The 21,110-nt window shown below is 43.8% G+C and overlaps 1 protein-coding gene across 1 annotated transcript in view; it reads left to right on the top strand.

The window, feature by feature from the left end:
* The window catches only part of itih5 (inter-alpha-trypsin inhibitor heavy chain 5), a 57,240-nt gene extending 40,622 nt beyond the window's left edge, over positions 1–16,618 (top strand). The window contains exons 9-13 of the mRNA XM_052034130.1: positions 2,573–3,418; positions 6,588–6,641; positions 9,512–9,628; positions 10,663–11,040; positions 16,320–16,618. Of these exons, the coding sequence (XP_051890090.1) occupies positions 2,573–3,418; positions 6,588–6,641; positions 9,512–9,628; positions 10,663–11,040; positions 16,320–16,618 (1,694 nt within the window). The remainder of the gene's footprint in view (positions 1–2,572; positions 3,419–6,587; positions 6,642–9,511; positions 9,629–10,662; positions 11,041–16,319) is intronic.
* Positions 16,619–21,110: the final 4,492 nt, after the last annotated feature.

The raw sequence follows: 21,110 nt of genomic DNA, 5'->3' as shown, positions 1-21,110 counted from the left end.
CCTCCGCGAAACCTATTTTTACTACTTGCTAATTAGTAATTGGTTTGTTATTGTCACATGTACTGAGATACAGTGAAAAGCTTTTGTTTGCGTGCCATCCAGACAGATCATTCCATACATAAGTAAATCAAGGTAGTACAAAAGGAAAACAAAACAGAATGCAGAATATAGTGTTACAGTTACAGAGAAAGTGCAGTGCAGGTAGACAAATAAGGTGCAAGGGCCATGATGAGATAGACTGAGAGATCAAGAGTTCTCCTTTATTATACAAGAGGTCCATTCAAGAGTCTTATAACAGCGGGATAGAAGCTGCCCTTGAGCCTTGTGGTATGTGTTCTCAAGCTTATGTATCCTTTGCCCAATGGAAGGGGAGAGAAGGGAGAATGACTGGGGTGGGAGGGGCCTTTGATTATGTTGGATCAAAAGAAGCCAGAAAGTAGACTTATATATCAGATTTTACAATGTCCCTCATGGCTGTTCCAAGTTGAGCCTCCCACACACCTCCACCTTCCACTGTCCTGATGTTCCCCTAACCCTCAACACATTTGGGACCTTGACCTCCCTGTAGCAGCCAAACATAAAGCTTCCTCAGATGCCTGACCCTTGATATTCTGATTTCCTCCCAGCTGATGCCTCGATCTTCCCCACTCCCTTCTAAATTCCATCCCCCCCCCCAACCACCACAACTCAGAACTTAGATCACGACATGATTTTTTATCTGTAATGGTGATCTGAGGGGTAAATTTTTCACAGAAAAAGTAATTGGTATCTGGAATGAGCTGCCAGAGGATGTGATGGGAGGCAGGAACAGTAACAACATTAAGAGTCAAAGAGTCAAAGCATGGAAACAGGCCCTTCGGCCCACGCTGACCAAGATGCCCCATCCAAGCTAGTCCCACTTGCCAGCCTTTGGCCCATAACCTTCTAAGCCTTTCCAGACCATGTAACTGTCCAACTGTCTTTTAAAAGTTGTTATTGTACCTGCCTCAATCAACCACTTCTTCTGGCAGCTCATTTCACATACATACCACCCTTTATGTAAAATGTTGCCCCTCAGGTTTCTATTAAATCTTTCCCCTCTCATCTTAAACCTATGCCCTCTAGTTCTTGATTCCCCAACCCTGGGAGAAAGATTGAGTACATTCACCCTATCTATGCCCCTCATGATTTCATACACCACTATAAGATCTCCTCTCAGTCTCCTACCCTCCAAGGAATAAAGTCCTAGCCTGTCCAAACTCTCCCTATGACTCAGTCCCGCAAGCCCTGGCAACATCCTTGTAAATCTTTTCTGTTCTCTTTCCAGTTTAATAATACCTTTCCTATAGCAGTGCGACGAAAACTGAACACAATACTCCAAGTGTGGCCTCACCAGCTTCCCGTACAACTGCACCATGACCTCCCAACTTTTCTGCTCAATGCCTGACTTATGAAGGCAAGCATGCCAAATGCCTTCTTCACCGCTCTGTCTACCTGTGACTCCACTTTCAGGGAACCATGTACTTGTTCTCCAAAGTCCCTCTGTTCTACATCACTCCTCAGGGCCCTGCCGTTCACTGTGAGAGTCCTGTATGGAATTGAATTTCCAAAATGCAACACCTCACACATCTGAATTAAACTCCATTTTCCATTCCTCGGCCCACTTTCTCAGCTGATCGAGATCGCCCTGTAATTTTTGATAACCTTCTTCATTGTCCACTATACCACCTATTTTAGTGTCATCTGCAAACTGATTAACCATGCCTTGTACGTTCTTATCCAAATCATTGATATAGATGACAAACAACAATGGGCCCAATACTGACCCCTGAGGCACTCCGCTAGTCACGGGCCTCCAGTCCGAGAAGCGACCTTTCACCATCACCCTCTGCTTCCTATCATCAAGCCAATTGTGTATCCCATTAGCCAGTTCTCCCTGGATTCCATGAGATCTAGTCATGGAAACAGGCCCTTTTGTCCAACTGGTCCATGGCAACCAAGATGCCCATCTAAGCTAGTCCCATTTGCCCGTATTTTGCCCATATCCCTCTAAAGGTTTACTTTCCTATCCATGTACCTGTCCAAGTACCTTCTAAATGTTGATGTACCTGCCTCAACCACTTCCTGTGGCAGCTCACTCCATATGCTGACCACCTTCTGTGTGAAAAAGTTGTCCCTCAGGTTCCTATTAAATTTCTTCCCTCTCAGCTTGAACCTATCCCTTCTAGTTCTTGATTCCCCAACCCTGAGAAAAAGATTTTGCACATTCACCCTATCTATGTCCCTATCTAGGCATCTGGAGTAGGGCATCGAGGGATTTGGAATTAAGTGGGATTAGTATAAATAGGCATGATGCTCGGCAGAGACACAGTGGCCTGTACAACTCTGTGACTATTATCACATTTCTGATTGTGGGATCTTGCTATGCACAGATGGGCTATAACAATTTTATCATGATATGATCCTTTTACTCTGCAATGGTACATTAAGAGTCTAATACCTGTTCTATACCTCTTGATGAACAGAATTATGTACGTCTTTTCAGGCACTCGGACTTCAGATGTCCTCTCTCAGACTCTACCTTCTTTCTTAGGTACCAATATAAATGATGCCATTGAGACTGGATCAAAGTTGTTGAAGGATTACATCGCCCAGCAAGATAAGACTGTCCGGACGGTTTCTTTGATCATTTTCTTGACCGATGGGCGTCCAACCATCTCTGAGGTTCAGCCTCAGAAGATCTTGAGCAATACGAGAAAAGCCATCGAGAAGCAGTTCTGCCTCTTCAGTTTGGGGATAGGGAGGGACGTGGATTACAGGCTCCTCGAACGAATGTCGCTGGAAAACTGTGGCGTGATGCGTAGGATCAATGAAGACTTGGACGCTGGCACTCAACTGAAAGGATTCTTCGATGAAATTGGGACTCCACTCCTCTCGGACATCCGTGTGGATTATTCTGAAGACGCGGTGGAGTACGTGACGCAAAACTTCTTCACAAACTACTTCAATGGGTCAGAGCTCGTGATTGCAGGCAAGCTGGCAAATGACACGGCTGATAACCTGCATATCGAAGTTACAGCGAGGACAAGCGACAAACAGCTCAGGTTGGAGACGGACGTACCCATTGATGAGAGCAGGAAAAGTCCGAGCAGTGCCAAGGGGAAATCGAGCAACGGTGACTTAATCCAGAGGGCATGGGGCTTCCTCACCATAAAAGAACTGCTGAGGTCCCGGCTAAAGAGTGACAACAACGGAATGAAGGAAGTTCTTTCAGGGAAAGCAAGAAATCTATCATTGGAATACAATTTTCTCACTCCCCTCACATCGCTGAGTGTGAAGGGAACAGATGAACAGACCAGCCCAAACAAAGAGAAGGAAATGCGTGTACCTGAGGTGAACAATGAGAGAGTGCAGAGTTTACGCAGAATAAATAAACCAGGTAAAGTGGATTTATGCATCAAAGACGGTATTGGTTACATGGAATATCTATTAGTCAGATGAATGTTTACACTCTAAATATCACTAGAGGATTACCATCTTAATGGTTCTTTTCAAAATGAAACTTTTCTCTGTTTCTGCTCCTCCGTGCCAGCATTAGGCACTTGTCTATCACTTTCAATGCACCCAGTGGCTAAAAGACCTTATAACAAAATCATCAACCTATTTTTTCAAACAGTTTACAATTTGGGCACTGGAAGAAATCGCTGAATCCATGGTTCAGCGGGTTATGTTCTTGTTTTGTTGTGACCTTGCACCTTATTGCACTGCACTTTCTCTGTAGCCGTGACACTTTACTTTGTACTGTTACTGTTTTTACCTGTACTACCTCAATGCACTTTGTTACAAACTCAATGTAACTGCACTGTGTAATGAATTGACCTGTACGATCAGTTTGTAAGACAAGCTTTTCACTGTACCTCGATACAAGTGACAATAATGAACCAGTACCAATACCAAGAAGGTAGTGAGTTCGTCCCATTCCAGATACACAAAAAAAAATCACACTGAGGGAGTGCTACAGTGTTGGAGGTGGTATTTCGTAGAAAAGATATAAACCAAGTTTATCGCTAGAGTGGACATAAATTTGCAGAGAAGACCTCCCCAGTCCTTATCACTCTGTCACCATATAAAAGTGATCATTAAGTATATAATGAAAGAAAGGTGAAAGAAAGGAGGATAAAGGGAATCTGAGGGGTAAATTTTTCAAACAGTAGTCGGTATCTGGAATGAGCTGCCAGAGGAGGTGGTGGAGGCAGGAACAGTAACATTTCAGAAGAATCTGGACAGGTACTAGAATGAGCAGGGCGTAGAGGGATATGGTATTGATGCAGGTAAGTGGGAGTAGTATAGATAGGCACGATGGTCGGTACAGACGGGCTGTTCAACACTGACTATTATTGCATTGCTGATCGTGGGATCTTATTAAGCACAGATTGGCTACAACAGTAAAAGTACTTAACATAGAACATAGAACAGTACAGCACAGGATCAGGCCCTTCGGCCCACGATGTCTGTGCCGACCATGATGCCAATCTAAACTAATCCAGTTTGTCTGCACATGGTCCATATCCCGCTACTACTACCTGCCTCTTCATGTGTCTGTCTAAATGCCTCTTAAATGTTGCTGACATATCTGCTTCCACCACCTCCCCTGGCAGCCTGTTCCAGGCAGACAGTTTTACCACCCTGTATGTAAGAAAACTTGCCCCGCAAATTTCCTTTAAACTTCCCCCCCTTTACCTTAAACCTATGCCTTTGACGTTTCCACCCTGGGAAAAAGACTCTATCTGCCCTGTCCATCCCTCTTATAATTTTCTATGCTTCTATCAGGTCTTCCCTCAGCCATGAAGCAAGGGAGATGGGGTTAGTCTTGGAAAGTGGGATTGAAGTGGAAGATCAATCATGTTATTGAATGGTAGAACAGACACAAAGGGCTGAATGGCCTGCTCTTGCTTTGGAATAGTTAGCCCTGAAGGTAATAATGGTGTGGATGAGAATTTCAGCAAGAGATGAATGAAAATAGGCAAAGTCTGGTCAAGTAAATGAGCTGCAAGTAGGTAGTGATGGTGTGGATGGGTTGTTGGAAGTTCATGTTAGGGCCAGGTAGGAGACAACGTTTGTGTAAAATCTGGTTGATCCAGAGAGTGCTGGCAGGGAAAGAGAGAAAGTTGGTGGCTGAAGAAAGGGATTGAAAGCTGCAGTGTGGAAAAATACTCTGCTCATCAAGTTCTGGACACTGGGCAAGCAATGTGACAGGTTAAAAATCAGAGAAAATGTTGGGAGAGGTAGCCATGAGTCAAAGCTGGTTTTCATTGTAAGACCATAAGATATAGGAGCAGAATTAGGCCATTCAGCCCCTCGAGTCTGCTCCACTATTCAATTATGGCTGATTTTCTTTTCAACCCCATTCTCCCACCTTCTCCCTGTAACCCTTAACCCCCTCACCGATCAAGAACCTGTCAATCTCTGCCTTAAACGCACCCAATGACTTGGCCACCACAGCCCTCTGTGGCAACAAATTCCACTGATTCACCACCCTCTGGCTGAAGAAATTCCTCCTCCTCTCAGTTTTAAAGGGACGTCCCTTTATTTTGTGCCCTCTGGTCCTGGACTCTCTTACTGATGGAAACATCCTCTCCACATCCACTCTATCCAGGTCTTTCAGTATCTGGTAGGTTTTAATGAGATTCCCCCCCTCATCCTTCTGAACTCCATCGAGTACAGGCCCAGAGATATCAAATGCTCCTCATACGTTAAGCCTTTCATTCCCGGGATCGTTCTCGTGAACCTCCTCTGGACCCTCGCCAGGGCCAGCACATCTTTCCTTAGATACGGGGCCAAAAATTGCTCACAATACACAATTGCACAAAATTGCTCATCAGTGTGGAAGTAATCAAGTGTTCCGTGACTTTTACAAGGCCAGCGTTAGGTGAGAAACAGAAAGGGGAATGGAGGTATATCCTTGGACACTTCAGGGTTTCAGGAACAGGAAGAGGTGATCCTATTGTGTTTTATTGGAGATAATCCCTTGGAATCACACCAAATAGATTCAATCCCACCCAGCTAGAGAATGGTGGGGAGGCATTGAAGGTGGGTGCTGTGGTTACTCATAGCAGGGATTGCAGGCAGTTCTAAAAGGGTAGGGAACATTTTTTTATTGCTATTGCAATAGTCACACAAGATATTTTTAAAAACTTCGATAGGCGTTGCTGTGTTACTGTGACAGTGGTGGACGCTTGAGTGCAGGAATTCAATTTCAGCTAGGACTGTAGGAAAGGAAAAGGAGATTGGAATTAGGGCAGTAATTTTGAGGTCTACTTGAAAGAGAAGGGGAAGTGGTTGGTGGAAAAGAAGCATACAGTTTTGGAGCTCCAAAGGGAGATTGGAGTAGCATTTTAACTTGGTTAAGATATTAGAGATAGGTTTCAAGGGAAGAGGAGGTGGAAGGTGGGAGAGGGACTAGGAGCTACATATCAATTACATGCAAGCTAACAATTTCAGTAATGGTTGTAATTATCCAGCAGAAGGTAAAACCAGCCAACTCCCAGATGTTACTTGTGCAGAATTAAGTTCAAAAACTGGTTTAACACTGACCTCTTTTTATCTAGACACCACCTCCTTCAGAAAGAAAAAGAAAACAGTGGTGGTTTCAAAAACGTCAGGTAAGAGCTAAAGCTTTGAATATCTACATTAAAGACCCATCGGCTAGTAATTTTGAACCATCGTTTGAAGACTTGTTGCAATAGAAATTACAGTGTCAGAACCGCCATTTGACCAGAGTGGTAATTACCTGAGACATGTTGGTTTTAATTCAACTTGTGGAACCCCCTCAGAGAACGCTGAGGAGCACAGACCTGTTACTCTGTCACTCACTGTACAGAATTATCTTGGATCTGTATAGAATTATTTCTTATACCAGCCGAATATGACTAACACTGCAGATCCCAAAATACGTACTCTCACATTTGACTTTATCTTACGGAACTACTTTGATCATAATATTAGTGGAAACAATACCTGTTTAAAATTACAATAACATAATCTGATACTTCCATTAAAACACTGTACACACTGGTGTTTAAACATTAGTACACATGAATAGTTTCCTTGGTAGTCAATATAATTTTTTACAAGGCTGCATCAGAGAACTTTAGCAGGAACAAGTTGAGGTTTTATTTGGTGTAATATAATAAGCCACTTTTTTAGTGATGGTGCTGGGGTGAATGTGAGCAGAGTGAAACTAGAAGGGGTAGCTTCACATAAAGTCAGCCAGAGGGATGTGAAGTCTGAAGATCGACAAGTGCCGAACCTGTTTTGAAAATTGTGACGTTTTACTGCATTGGTGTTACATTGGAGATGGGGTCTGAGACATTCTTTATCATGAGAAGGGCTTCTACAAAAGGCAAGGGACGGCTGAGTGAGGAGCAAGCCTCACTCATCTTTGGGAAATCAAAGGAAAATGTTTAAAGTGAAAACTATTGAAGCTGCAAGTTAATTGATTCACACCATGACGTTTTCACTTTATCTGGTCTACTCTGTGCATACCCCTGTGCTGATTCACAGAGGGTAAAAGAGGATGTTCCTGTGTGACATTGACTGTTGTTCTCTGCTCTCTTGATTTCTTCTTGTAAGATAAGATTTCTTTATTAGTCACATGTACATCGAAACACACCGTGAAACGCACCTTTTGCCTAGAGTGTTCTGGGGGCAGCCCGCAAGTGTCGCCGCGATTCCGGCGCCAACATAGCATGCCCACAACTTCCTAACCTGTACGTCTTTGGAATGTGGGAGGAAACCGGAGCACCTGGAGGAAACCCACGCAGACACACAGGGAGAACGTACAAACTCCTTACAGGCAGCGGCGGGAATTGAACCCGGGTCGCTGGTGCTGTAAAGTGTTACACTAACCGCTACACTACCGCGCCAAAACATGAAGCGAAAGCCTGTGCCACCATTCATATTAAATCCCTTCTGCCTGCACACAATCCATATCCCTTCCTTCATGTGTCTGTCTAACAGCTTCTTAAACACCACTCTTGTATCTGCCTCCACCACCACCCCTGGCAGCCCGTTCCAGGCACCCACCACTCTCTGCGTAAAAAAACTTGCCCCACACATCTCTCTTAAACTTTTCCCCTCTCACCTTAAATGCTTGTCCTCTCGTATTTGACTTTACCCTGGGAAAAAGATTCTGACTGTCTACTCTATCTATGCCTCTCATAATCTTATAAATCTCTACCAGGTCTCCCCTCGGCCTCCGAAGCTCCAGAGAAAACAACTCAAGTTTCTCCAACATCTCCTTATAGCTCACACCCTCTAATCCAGGCAGCATCGTGGTGAACGTCCTGCACCCTCTCCAAAGCCTCCACATTGTTCTTGTAACGAGGCAACCAGAATTTGGCCCTTCAGTTCTATGCTGGCTCTCAGACCATTCCCCACATATCCCTGAAATCTGTCCCACATGCCTATCAAGTCCCACCCAAGTTTCTTGCCCACATCTACACTAGGAGTGATTCGCAGTAGCCAGTTAACCTACTTACCAGCACATGCTTGGGGTGTGAGAGGAAACAGGAGTGCCCTGGGAGAAACCCAGAGAGTCAGGGAGTGACAGCTCCCCAATCTTTAATTATTGGTTTATTTTCAATCCCCGCCATTTTGTACCTGAGCCCCCTTTGGCTTCAAAGCAGCAAAAGGGAAGCCCCTTTCTTTCCTCTTGGCACCTGTACAGGAGCACTCTTTGCAAACTGGCCATTATATTTAATAATATCTCAATATACTCCGTAACTCCATAGAACATAGAACTACAGCACAGTACAGGCCCTTCGGCCCACAATGTTGTGCCGACACTTTATCCTGCTCTAAGATCTATCTAACCCTTCCCTCCCACATAGTCCCCTATTCCTCTATCATTCATGTGTCTATCTAAGAGTCTCTTAAATGTCCCTAATGTATCTGCCCCCACCACCTCTGCCGGCAGTGTGTTCCACACACCCACCACTCTCTGTGTAAAAAAAACTTACCCCTGACATCCCCCCTTACTCCAATCACCTTAAAATGATGTCCATACTTGGAATGGTGGTGGTGCTGAAGTTAAATTACTAGACTGGTAATCCAGAGGCCTACAGTAACAAAGTAGAGCCATAAGTTCAAACCCCACCACAGCTGCTCTGGAATTTAAATTCACTTAATAATTTGGCATTTAAAAAAATCTAAACATTAGTTAGTAGTGTTGGCCACAAAATGGATTTTGTTAAAACCCATCTGGTTCACTAATATTCTTCAAGGGACGAAATCTGTCATCCTCATCTACACTGGCTTATACGTGACTCTTCCATGTCCTGTGAAATGGCTTAGTGAGCTACTAAGGTGAGGGGCATTCAGGACATGGACGATAAACGTCAGCCTTTTCAGTGATCCTGAAACATGAGCAAACCAAACAAAACAATTTCTGATGACTGCACTGTTGTTTGTTCATCAGCTGTGCCAATTTAACACCATCCACACAAACTAAAGTGTTTGTTTTCTTATCCAGCTGACGGGGACCCTCATTTTATTGCTGATTTCCCCTTGAGCCAATTGTCGGTGTGCTTTAACATAGATGGTCAGGCAGGAGATGTACTCAGACTGGTGTCTGATCATGAGAACTCAGGTAAGTGGCAAACTGGAGAAATCTTAAATGTTTGATTAATTATAGATTATTAAGATGGAGAGTAATAGAATTAGAGAAGGAGACTTTCTGTGTTGTGCCCATGAAAACTCTTTGGTAGACATATCCAACTATTCCTACTGTTTCCCTATTGTCCTGTAAATATCTTCCTTTCAAGTGTCTATCGAGCGCTGTTATCAAACTCTTGAACAGACCTCTCATATGCTCCTCAGACCTCTCAGATGGACTCTTGACCTCACAATCTACCTCACTATGACCTTACACTTTATTTGTCTGCCTGCACTGCACTTTCTCTGTAACTGCAACACTATATTCTACATTCGGCCCAACTAGTCCATGCCGACCAAGATTCCCACCTAAGCCAGTCCCACTTGCTCGCATTTGGCCCACATCCCTCTAAACCTTTCCTATCCATGTATGTGGTCAAGTGTCTTTTAAATGTTGTTCATGTACCTGCCTCAACCACTTCCTCTGGCAGCTCGTTCTGTATACTGACCATCCTCTGGGTGAAAAAGTTACCCCTCAGGCTCTTATTAAATCTTTCCCTTCTTACCTCTAGTTCTTGATTCCTTAACTCTGGGGAAAAAGCCTTTGTGCATTGACCCTTGTAATTTTATACACCTCTATAAGATCACCCCTCATTCTCCTATGCTCCCAATGAATAAAGTCCCAAACTGTGCAACCTCTCTCCATAACAGTCCCTCGAGTCCCAGCAACAATCTCGTAAATCTCCTCTGCACTCTTTCCAGCTTAATGGCATCTTTCCCAGAGCAGGGTGATCAAAACTGAACACAATATTCCAAATGCGGCCTCACCGATGTCTTGTATAGCACTAACTGTTGCCTCACTCTGTTGACATTATTGACCCACTATCTACAGCTTTGTCACCAACTAACATTGACGGTGATGTCAAACAGGATTGTCATAACAATTGTGATTTAATTGATTCTCTTTGTCACGACATGGATTTTTACATTGCACTGTCCAATGAGTGTATCGTTTCCTGTTTCCATAAGGTGTGACCGTCAATGGGCAGCTAATTGGAGCTCCAGCACCTCCCAGTGGTCATAAGAAACAACGCACCTACTTCAGCACTATCACTGTCATTGTCAGTAAACCTTCCCGGTCCTATATTGAAATCACACCTCACAAGGTCATCTTTGACAGTCGAGACAGGTTTATCCTATCGTGTGATAGAACGATTGAGGTGGAGAGCGACGGCTTGGTGGTATCCGTGACTGCCAAGTCCAACATTACTGTGACAATAAAGGATTGTATCTCCTTTGTAATCCTGGTTCATCAGTATAAAAATCCTGCTCCATATCAAAGGGATCACCTTGGATTCTACATTCTCAATAGCAAAGGACTTTCGCTCAGTGTCCATGGTCTCTTGGGTAAGTGACCTTTGAAAAATAGTCTGTACCAGGGTCTGCTGCTGTTAGATTTTTGCAAAGTTTGTTAAGTTTCTCGATCTGTGCTATTACGAGTTCCATGACATCTTAAGGAGCTGACATCCAGATACAGCGTGTTTCAGTACGTTCCATGTTCAGTATGGGCCAAACGCGGGCAAATGGGACAAGATTTGATGGGAATCTTGGTTGGCATGGACCAGTTGTGACAAGTGGCCTGTTTCCGTGCTGTTTGTCTCTACATTGGTAAATTCATTTATTATTGTCACATGCACCGAGATACAGTGAAAAACTTCGTTTTGCATCGCGTCCATACAGATCATTTCATCACATCAGTGCATTGATGTAGTACAATACCAGAATGCAGAATAATGTGTTACCGTTACAGAGCAAGTGCAGTGCAGGTGGACAATAAGGTGCAAGGTCATATCGAGGTAGATTGTGAGGTCAAGAGTCCATCTTATCGCACTAGGGGAACATTCAATAACAGCAGGATAGAAGCTGACCTTGAGCCTGGTGGTACGTGCTTTCAGGCATTTGTATCTTCTGCCCGATGGGAGGGGGGAGCACTCTATGACTCTATATGTTCTGAATGGACCTATTAGTTTGGCAGAGGTTACTTTTTACTCAGCCACATCTAGCAAGCTCAGGGAGCCAGGGATGTGAATGGGAGCCCGGTGTTTCTTTGTGCGAATCTTTATTCTGCACTGCACTGCTGACTCAGTTTGGAATTAACTGGTTATTGGTAATTGGCTTATTAAGATTAAGTTTTCTTTATTAGTCACATATAAATTGAAACACACTGTGAAATGCATCTTTTGTGCAGAGTGTTCTGGGGGCAGCTCGCAAGTGTCGCCGCGCTTCCGGCGCCAACATAGCATGCCCACAACTTACTAACCTGTACGTCTTTGAAATGTGGGAGGAAACCGGAGCACCCGGAGAAAACCCACGCAGAGACGGGGAGAACGTACAAACTCCTTACAGACAGCAGGAAATTGAACCCGAGTCGCTGGCACTGTAATAGCGACATGCTAACCGCTACACTACTGTGCCTGCCCTTGTCACATGTACTGAGGTACAATGGAAAGCTTTTGTTTTCATGCCATCCACATAGATCATTCCATACATAAATACATCAAGGTAATACAAAAGGAAACAAATGCAGAGTGAAGTGTTACAGTGACAGAGAAACTGCAGTGCAGGTAGTCAAATAAAGTGCAAGGGCCATGACGAGGTAGACTGAGAGATCGAGTTCATCTTTATTGTACAAGAAGTCCATTCAAGAGTCTCATAACAGCGGGATAGAAGCTGTCCTTGAGCCTGGTGGTGCGTGCTCTCAAGCTCTTGTATCTTCTGCCTGATGGGAGGGGGGAGAAGAGAGAATGACCGGGCTGGGAAGGCTCCTTGATTATTGTCAGCTGCTTTCCCGAGGCAGGGGGAAGTGCGGACAGAGTCAATGGAGCGAAGGAAGATCTCACAATATGTAAGAATCATATAAGGAATCATAGAAATTCATAGCACTGAAGGAGGCCATTTGCATCACAGCTATATTGGTATTGATTTGTTATTGTCACGTACCGAGGTACAGTGAAAAACTTGTCTTGCATACCGATCGTGCAGGTCAATTCATTACACAGTGCAATTACATTGGGTTAGTACAGAGTGCATTGAGGTAGTACAGGTAAAAACAATAACAGTACAGAGTTAAGTGTCACAGCTACAGAGAACGTGCAGTGCAATAAGGGGCAAGGTCACAACAAGGTAGATCGTGAGGTCACAGTCCATCTCATCGTATAAGGGAACCATTCAATAGTCTTATCACAGTGGGGTAGAAGCTGTCCTTAAGTCTGGTGGTACGTGCCCTCAGACTCCTGTATCTTCTATCTGATGGAAGAGGAGAGAAGAGAGAATGACCCGGGTGGGTGGGGTCTTCTGTTCTGCTGGCTGCTTCACCAAGACAGCCAGAGGTAAAGACAAGAGTCCAAGGAGCGGAGGCTGGTGTCCGTGATGTGCTGGGCTGCGTCCACAACAGAACCTGACCCATCAGCCCACCGTTTCCATGCCAACTATCAAGTATCCACCTATACTAATCCCATTTACCAGCACTTAATCTTCTCTGCCTTAGAGATTTAGGTGCCTGTTCAGATACTTTTTAAACGTTATGAGAGTACCTGTCTCTGCCACCTTCTCAGGCAGTGACACTTTACTCTGTACTATTATTGTTTTTCTTACCTGTACTACATCAATGCACTCTGTACTAACTTAATGTAACTGCACTGTGTAATGAATTGACCTGTAAGATCGGTTTGTAAGACAAGTTTTTCACTGTACCTTGGTACAAGTGACAATAACAAACCAATACCAATACCAGTGTGTTCCAGATTCCAACCACCTTCTGGGTGAAAAAAATTACCTTAGATCTCCTCTGAATCTCTTACTCCTCACCTTAATCCTCTGCCCTCTGGTTTTAGACATCACCATTATGGGGAGAAGTTCCTCACTATCCACCTACAGATGCCACTTGTAACTTTGTGCACCTCTAACTGGTCCCCTCCTCAGTCTCTGCTCCAAGCAAATTGGACGTGAGATGAACCCCTCTCTGCTCGTCGCCTGCTGGTCACGGCTCTTTAAATGGTCATCCAGGCACTTCTTAAATGTGGTGGGAGTTTCTTCCCTCATTGACCTTGCAGGCCTGATGTTCTGACCCACAGCTCGCGGAGGCTTCAGGCTCATTCCTCAAACAACCAAATGGTGGTTCCGACTGGCTGGACTGTTTGTGGAGCCAGGCCAGTCCTTGTGTTGTCAGACACAGCATTCTGAACTGATTTGGTGTGTGTGAAAGAAATCATACGTAAAAGCATGTGTTACTTTTTGAAACTGCAGGGTGCACTTAACAGTGTAGTTTGCTTTATTACTGGTAGAAGAAGCAAACCAAGGGAAAATAACCTGTATCAGCAAATTATAGAGAGAGCAACTTAACCCTTGCTTTACATCCATGAACATACAATAAGCTGTTCTCTTTCATATTCATAGGTTAAGTGGACTAATAGCTGGAGATAAAACAGAATATGTTAAATAAAAGTATAAAAAGAAAGGGGGGTAATCTGTTTACATGCTCCATCTTTCAAGAACATCTTTTGCCTCAGTGACACTTCCTGTATTAACGTGATAACCCCTGATGTCCTTAACCTCCTGTTGGAAATACTCAGCAGGCCAGAGTGGATGGATGAGGGAGGGGAACACTGAGGGAGAGGAGGGATGGGCAGCAATGAGGATGAGAGATGAGGGAGCAGAGGGATGAGTTGAGGGACGGAGGGAGAGGAGGGATGAGGGAGGGGAACACTGTGGGAGAGGAGGGATGAGGGAGGGGCAGCAATGAGGGATGAGGGAGCAGAGGGATGAGAGAGGGGCAGGACAGGGAGCAGGGGGATAAACGTTTTTTTTAAAAGGCCATAAATAAATTTTAAATATTACCTTTTTAGTCTCAACACATCAAATGATGTTAAAACAGTAACTGACATTTTGAATATTCTGAACCCTAGCTCTGTGTTCTTGGGAGGCAAAATGTTATTTTTAATATTTTATATCCCTTGGCTCATTTTAACACCTCGCCGGTCGTGGCTATTTTTATAGACGACCTACTTAAAAAGTCGAAATGGGGGACAAGTAATCTTGAGTGGGCCCTACCCAACTACAAGTGACTGGTCTCCAGCCAGCCAATAGAATGTTCTACATCGTTTTTCATTTTTAAGCACATTTCACAGAAGTTATTCTGAGTTTATTTTCCAAAGTTGGTTTGAAATCAGAATCTGAGTTATCATCACTGATATACAGTATGTCGTGAAATTTGTTGTTTTGCGGCAGCAGTACAGTGCAAGACATAAAGACATAAAAATTACTATAAGTTACAAAAATAAATAAATGGTGCAAAAGAGGAATAACGAGGTAGTGTTCATGGGTTCATGGACCGTTCAGAAATCTGATGGCGGAGGGGAAGAAGCTGTTCCTGAATCGTTGAGTGTGGGTCTTCAGGCTCCTGTACCTCCTCCATGGTGGTAATAACGAGAAAAGAGCACGTCCCGGGTGGTGAGGGTCCTTAGTGATGGATGCTGCCTTCTTGAGGCACTGCCTACTGAAGATGTCCTCGACGGCGGGGAGGGTTGTGCCCGTGATGGAGCTGGCTGAGTCTACAACCCTCTGCGGCCTCTTGCGATCCTGTGCATTGGAGCCTCCGGTGGATGCAACCAGTCAGAATGCTCTCCACTGTACATCTGTAGAAATTTGTAAGAGTCTTTGGTGACCTACCAAATCCCCTCAAACTCCTACTGAAGTGGAGCTGCAGGCGTGCCTTCTTTGTGATTGGGGCAAAATGGAAGAAAAGAGAAAAAGGGCCAATGTTTTTTTAAGAAAAATTGACTGAATTGTAAATTGCTTCACTGATATATTTCGTCTTCTTCTTTCCGCTGCTACACTGGTGGGAGGAGTTGGACTTGTTTCCAAGGTGGAGGGGAGACTGAGGCTGGAACGAGACAGCTCCCTCCCGACTTGACATCCTCCTTTGTCACATGACCTCCAAGGCTGTCACATGATTCTGCAACACCTCACCCCCCCCCCCTCTTTATATAGCTATCCATTTGGATTTTTATTTTCCAAATCAGTATATTATTAAGTTTTGAGTGTCTTAAGTGGAAAAATAATGAACTGGAAAACAAGCAGTAAAAGAGCCACTAATGCAAACACAGTCAAAATGAGATTGTAAGACATTACTGATCTATATCACAACTCCCTCACTTTATTCAATGCTTCACTGTCCTCTCCTATCAGATCCCATCATCTTCACTTCTACCTCTCGCCTCCCAGCTCCTGACATCATTCCCCCCCTCACCTGGATCCACCTATCACCTGCCAGCTCCTGCCCCACCCTTTCCCTCCACCTTTTCATACCGGCTACCTCCCCCTTTCTTTCCATTCCAGACGAAGGGTCTCGATCTGAAACGCCGACTGTCCATTTCCCTCCGCAGATGGTGCCTGAGCCGCTGAGTTCCTCCAGCGCTTTTTATGTTGTTCCAGATTCCAGCATCTGCAGACTTTTGTGTCTCTATAACACAACGTTGTGTGGGAGCTTGCTAAGTACTGATGTGTTTCTCACAATAGTAATTGACGGTAAAAGCCCTTGGAGAGTCCTGCAGTCATGAACGGTGCTATATATTAATGCAATTATTACATTCGGTTCCTCATTCTTTTTGTCACTGTTCCTTCCACAGGCCAGTTCTTATACAGCCGTGTCCAAATCACAAATGCAACCAGATCTGCAAGTTGGCAAAATCAGGCCTTAACCTGGACTGCAGGAAGAGAGGAGAACACAGGACTGGCAGTCTCGCTGAGCATCAAAGATCGACTGGTTCCGGTGGTGAGAAAACAGCGATGGATTTACAATGGGCAACACCGTGTTGACTGTTGGTTTGCAAAGAGCAATGCTGCCCATTTGATTGACGGATCATACAGAGATTATCTTGTGTCACATCTCTTTGACACAACTACAAGCAAAGCAAATCAACTCTAACTTCAGTGGCTGGAGGGGAATATGAAGTACATTTTTCACCACTGTTCCTTGTTGGGTTTGCTATATTTAGGCTTTTGCACAGTCACAAACATCATGCTTTGTTTCCTTGGTAACAACATAGTTTGCAAAATTCCATGGAAGATGTTCTGAGATTTCCTTAAAACCTCAGCCTCCATCCAAGTTTTTCTGACGTCCAGAAAATCTTTTTCCAAATAAGCAGACAGCTTTTCTCCAGGTTGTCCTCATCAAATAAGTTTACATTGCAGCTTCTGCCTATAAAGTCAATCCCCTTTCGAATTAAGAATGGCATGCATCACATTTGTTTAACTCCACATATTTTCTCCCCTCCGCTACCCCCTGCAGTCAGGCTGAGCAAGATCAGACACCTCCCTGAAAGAAGTTTTCCTAAAACTGAAGCAAGACATTCAGAGACCAATATTCCATCTGAATATCCAAAAATAAATCACAGGAAGTATGAATTAGAGCCAGAGTAGACCATCTGGTCCCTTGAGCCTGCACTGTCATTGCGTAAGATCATGGTTGATCTGACGGTAGTGTAGCGGTTAGCATAACACTATTACAGCACCAGTGACCCGGGTTCAATTCCCACCACTGTCTGTAAGGAGTTTGTACGTTCTCCCCGTGTCTGCGTGGGTTTCCTCCGGGTGCTCCGGTTTCCTCCCACATTCCAAAGACGTACGGGTTAGGAAGTCGTGGACATGCTATGTTGGTGCCGGAAGCGTGGCGACACTTGTGAGCTGCCCCCAGAACACTCTACGCCAAAGATGTATTTCACTGTGTGTTTCTAGTAAAGAAATCTTATCTTAACTCCTCTGGCTATCAATCCAGTCTCCATCAGCCCTGCTCACTGTCTCCCTTTCTGTATTTCATCTGTCTGCATATAAAGCGATAACCTGTATATGTTTGTTCACTGAGTGCAATTAACAATAGTCTGCATGGAGCCTGGTGGTATCACTGCAGGGTTTCCCATTTCTATTTAAAACGTGTTCATTTTAGAAAGGAATCTACTCACAGTAAACCTTCACCCATGGCTAGTCACAGAGTTATACAACACGGAATTGGAATTGGAATTGGTTTATCATTGTTACATGTACCAAGGTAGAATGAAAAGCTTGTCTTATATACTGTTCATAGAGAACATTTCATTACATAGTGCTTGAGGTAGTATAAGGTAAAACAATAACAGAGTGCAGAATAAAGTGCTACAGTTACAGAGAAAGTGCAGTGCAGGCAGACGATACGGTGCAAGGTCATATCGAGGTGGATTGTGAGGTCAAGAGTCCAACTTATCGTACTAGGGAACCATTCAATAGTCTTATAACAGCGGGATAGAAGCTGTCCTTGAGTCTGGTGGTACGTGCTTTCGGGCTTTTGTATCTTCTACCTAATGAGAGAGGGAATAAGAGGGAAATAGGCCCTTAAGCCAGCTCGCCCATGCTGACCTGAGCTAGTCTCATTTGCCAGCCTTTGACCCATATCCCTCTAAACCTTTCCTATCTCTGTACCTATTTAAGTGTCTTTTAACCATTGTAATTGTACGCACCTCTAACACTTTCTCTGGTAGCTCATTCCATACACCCACCACCCTCTGAATGGAAAACTTTCCCCTCAGGTCCCCTTTAAATCTTTCCCCCCTCACCTTAAATCTATGCCCTTAAATTTTAGGCTCCCCTAACCCGGGAAAAAGACTGTGCCCATTCACTGTATCCATCCCGTCTCTGCGATAAATATCTCAAAGACTTTGCTTCTCTCTCCCCTTGATGAAGATAGTTTCAAAGGTTCATGACCTCTGGGAGAGAAAATTCCACCTCATCTTACTTGCTACAACAGAGATAGACATCATTTAGCCCATTGCATCCATGATGATTCCCTTCAGAACAGGTTCCATCAGAAACATTCCTCGCTTATTAATACCCTGCTTCCATCGACCCTTTAAGAAAAACAATGCCAAAGATTCATGACCATCTGAGAGAGAAAAGCTTTGCCTCATCGTTTTAATTGGGCAATTTTCAAACAGTGACTCCGAGTTCTAGTATAAAAACAGAGAATGTTGGAAACACTCAGCAGGTCAGGCAGCATTTGGGAAGGAGAAACAGGGTTAATGTTACAGAACCAAGACCCTTTGTCAGAATAGAAATGCACCGGTTTTGATCTAAGAGGAAAAATTCCCTCTACATCTACCCAGTTGACGTTCCTCAGGATCTTAAATGTTTAAATTAATAGACCAGGTAGCCTTGAAATAAAAGAAAGATAGCACATGATATCATCGTAGTCACAGCTCATAAATGGACTCTTTGGCCAACCACAACCATTCAGACCTTTTTGTTCATCTACACTAATACAACTTGCCTGCATTAGAACCATATCCTTGTATGTCTTGCCTATTTAAGTGTCTGTTGAAATACCTCTCAAACGTAGTAATTCTATCTGACTCCACCACCTCCCCCAGCAGTGCACTCCAGATATCAACTACTCTCTGTGTAAACAAAATTACCCCTCAGGCTCCCTTTAAAACTCCTTCCTCTATCTAGAATAGATAGCAAGTGCAGTATTACAGCGCCAGCAACTTAGGTTCAATTCCAGCCACTGTCTGTAAGGAGTTTGTACGTTTTCCCAGTGTCTGCGTGGGTTGCCTCCGGGTGCTCTGGTTTCCTCCCACATTCCAAAGACATATGGGTTAGGAAGCTGTGGGCGTGCTATGTTGGCACCAGAAGCTTGGCGACACTTGCGGGCTGCTCCCAGAACACTCTACGCAAAAGATGCATTTCACGGTGTGTTTCGATGTACATGTGACTAATAAAGAAATATAATATGTGCGAATCTGGTTTCCCTATGTAGGAAAGCCTACATTTCTGCCAGAAGGAATTCAACAAAGATTAATCAAACTGATTCCTGGGATGTGGGGTTTTGCCCATGAGAAGCCTGAAGCAGACTGGGTGTATGCTGTCTAGAGTGATGAGATGACCTCATTGTGGGACTTGACAGGTAGATGCAGAGCTGTTGTTTCTACTGTCTGGAGTGTCAGGGTTCACAATCTCAAAATAAGGGGTTGACTATTCTGCACGGCAGAATAACTGATTTCTACATCCATATTGTGGTTGGAATTCTCTACATTATGTAATAACAGCATTTAAAAGGCACTTTACCAGGTACGTGGATAGGAAGAGTTTAGAGGAATATGGGCCAGATTCAGGCGAATGGGGCCTGCTTAGATGGGCATCTTGGTTGGCATGGACCAGTTGGGCCGAAGGGCCTGTTTCTGTGCAGTCTAATTCTGTGACTCTCACCTTAAACCTATGCCCTTTTGTTTTTGATACTCAGCAGTACAATAGAAATTCAATTTTTCATTCTTTTTACCAATAAAAACATCCCTAAAGGTATTTAGAAAGTTTGATATGTTTTTTACATCAATGCAACCATTTGTTGACAATGTATTTTATAACGTTCATTCACTTTGCCTTAAGAATGTGGCTTTTAAAATGAAAATATTGTGCCTAAACTACTGACTAGTTGCTTTTGTTTGTGGATATCTGATAGTATTCACTGGTTAGTGATATAACTAAGTAAAAAGCTCAAAATAGTTAAACACAGGCAAGAATGGATGTCTTTAAATGTGCAGCTATTAGTTACTTCTGTTGCCACTCTATTTGCAGTCTGTTATGTAAGTTGAAAGTTGATGCATTTGCCTGATGGATATTCTAATAATCAAAAATACCCGATTTTGCCAATTAATCGTAACTGAAAATTGCCCGCCACTTCCCCCCATAATGAAACAAAAATAAAACTGAATATTTCAAGTCCTAAACGTAAAGGATGCACAGAAATTGGGTTTGGTTACATTAGAGAGAATGGATCCTTCTCACTGTCTGTGGATTGTTATTTTAATGGGTGTGGAAGGAGTGGTGCTTAAGCCATTTATTCTTGTATCAAGGGAACAGATGATGCACAACTGTGCAGCTGCCCAAGACAGAGATTCCATTACCCTGGCCATTCTGCGAGGCGGAGATCTCCACAAGTAAGGACTGAACCTCAGGGAGTGGATCCACAAGCCACGTCCCTGGTTTTCCTTGATGGCTCGCTGACAGCTTGCACTGTGAGGGACCTCCTCCATTGTTTCCCATGTCTCTGATAATCAGAGACCTTTAGTTGGATTAAATAAATTATGCAGAAATTGAAAAGTTTTACTGAAAATTATTCATTAAAAAGTGCATCAATTTAAAACACACATGTAAATTCAATAAAATCATTAACATTAATACGAAGAAAAACAAAGAAACTACTTAGCTTCACTGAAGATCGGCGATTCTATTCAAGTGAATAGGGCTGTACTGGATGCACTTGGCATGGATGGTGTGAAGCTCTGGGGCTAGACTTTGTTGGTGTCCAACCCTCAGAGAATGGATGCTGAACTTAGCACTAAGTCCACAAGTAGAGCAAAAGGTCAGAAGTGTCACCTCCAGTGAATTTGTAC

This window comes from Pristis pectinata, chromosome 19, assembly GCF_009764475.1.
Source record: "Pristis pectinata isolate sPriPec2 chromosome 19, sPriPec2.1.pri, whole genome shotgun sequence".
NCBI lineage: Eukaryota > Metazoa > Chordata > Chondrichthyes > Rhinopristiformes > Pristidae > Pristis > Pristis pectinata.
This window is presented reverse-complemented; position numbering and strand designations above follow the sequence as displayed.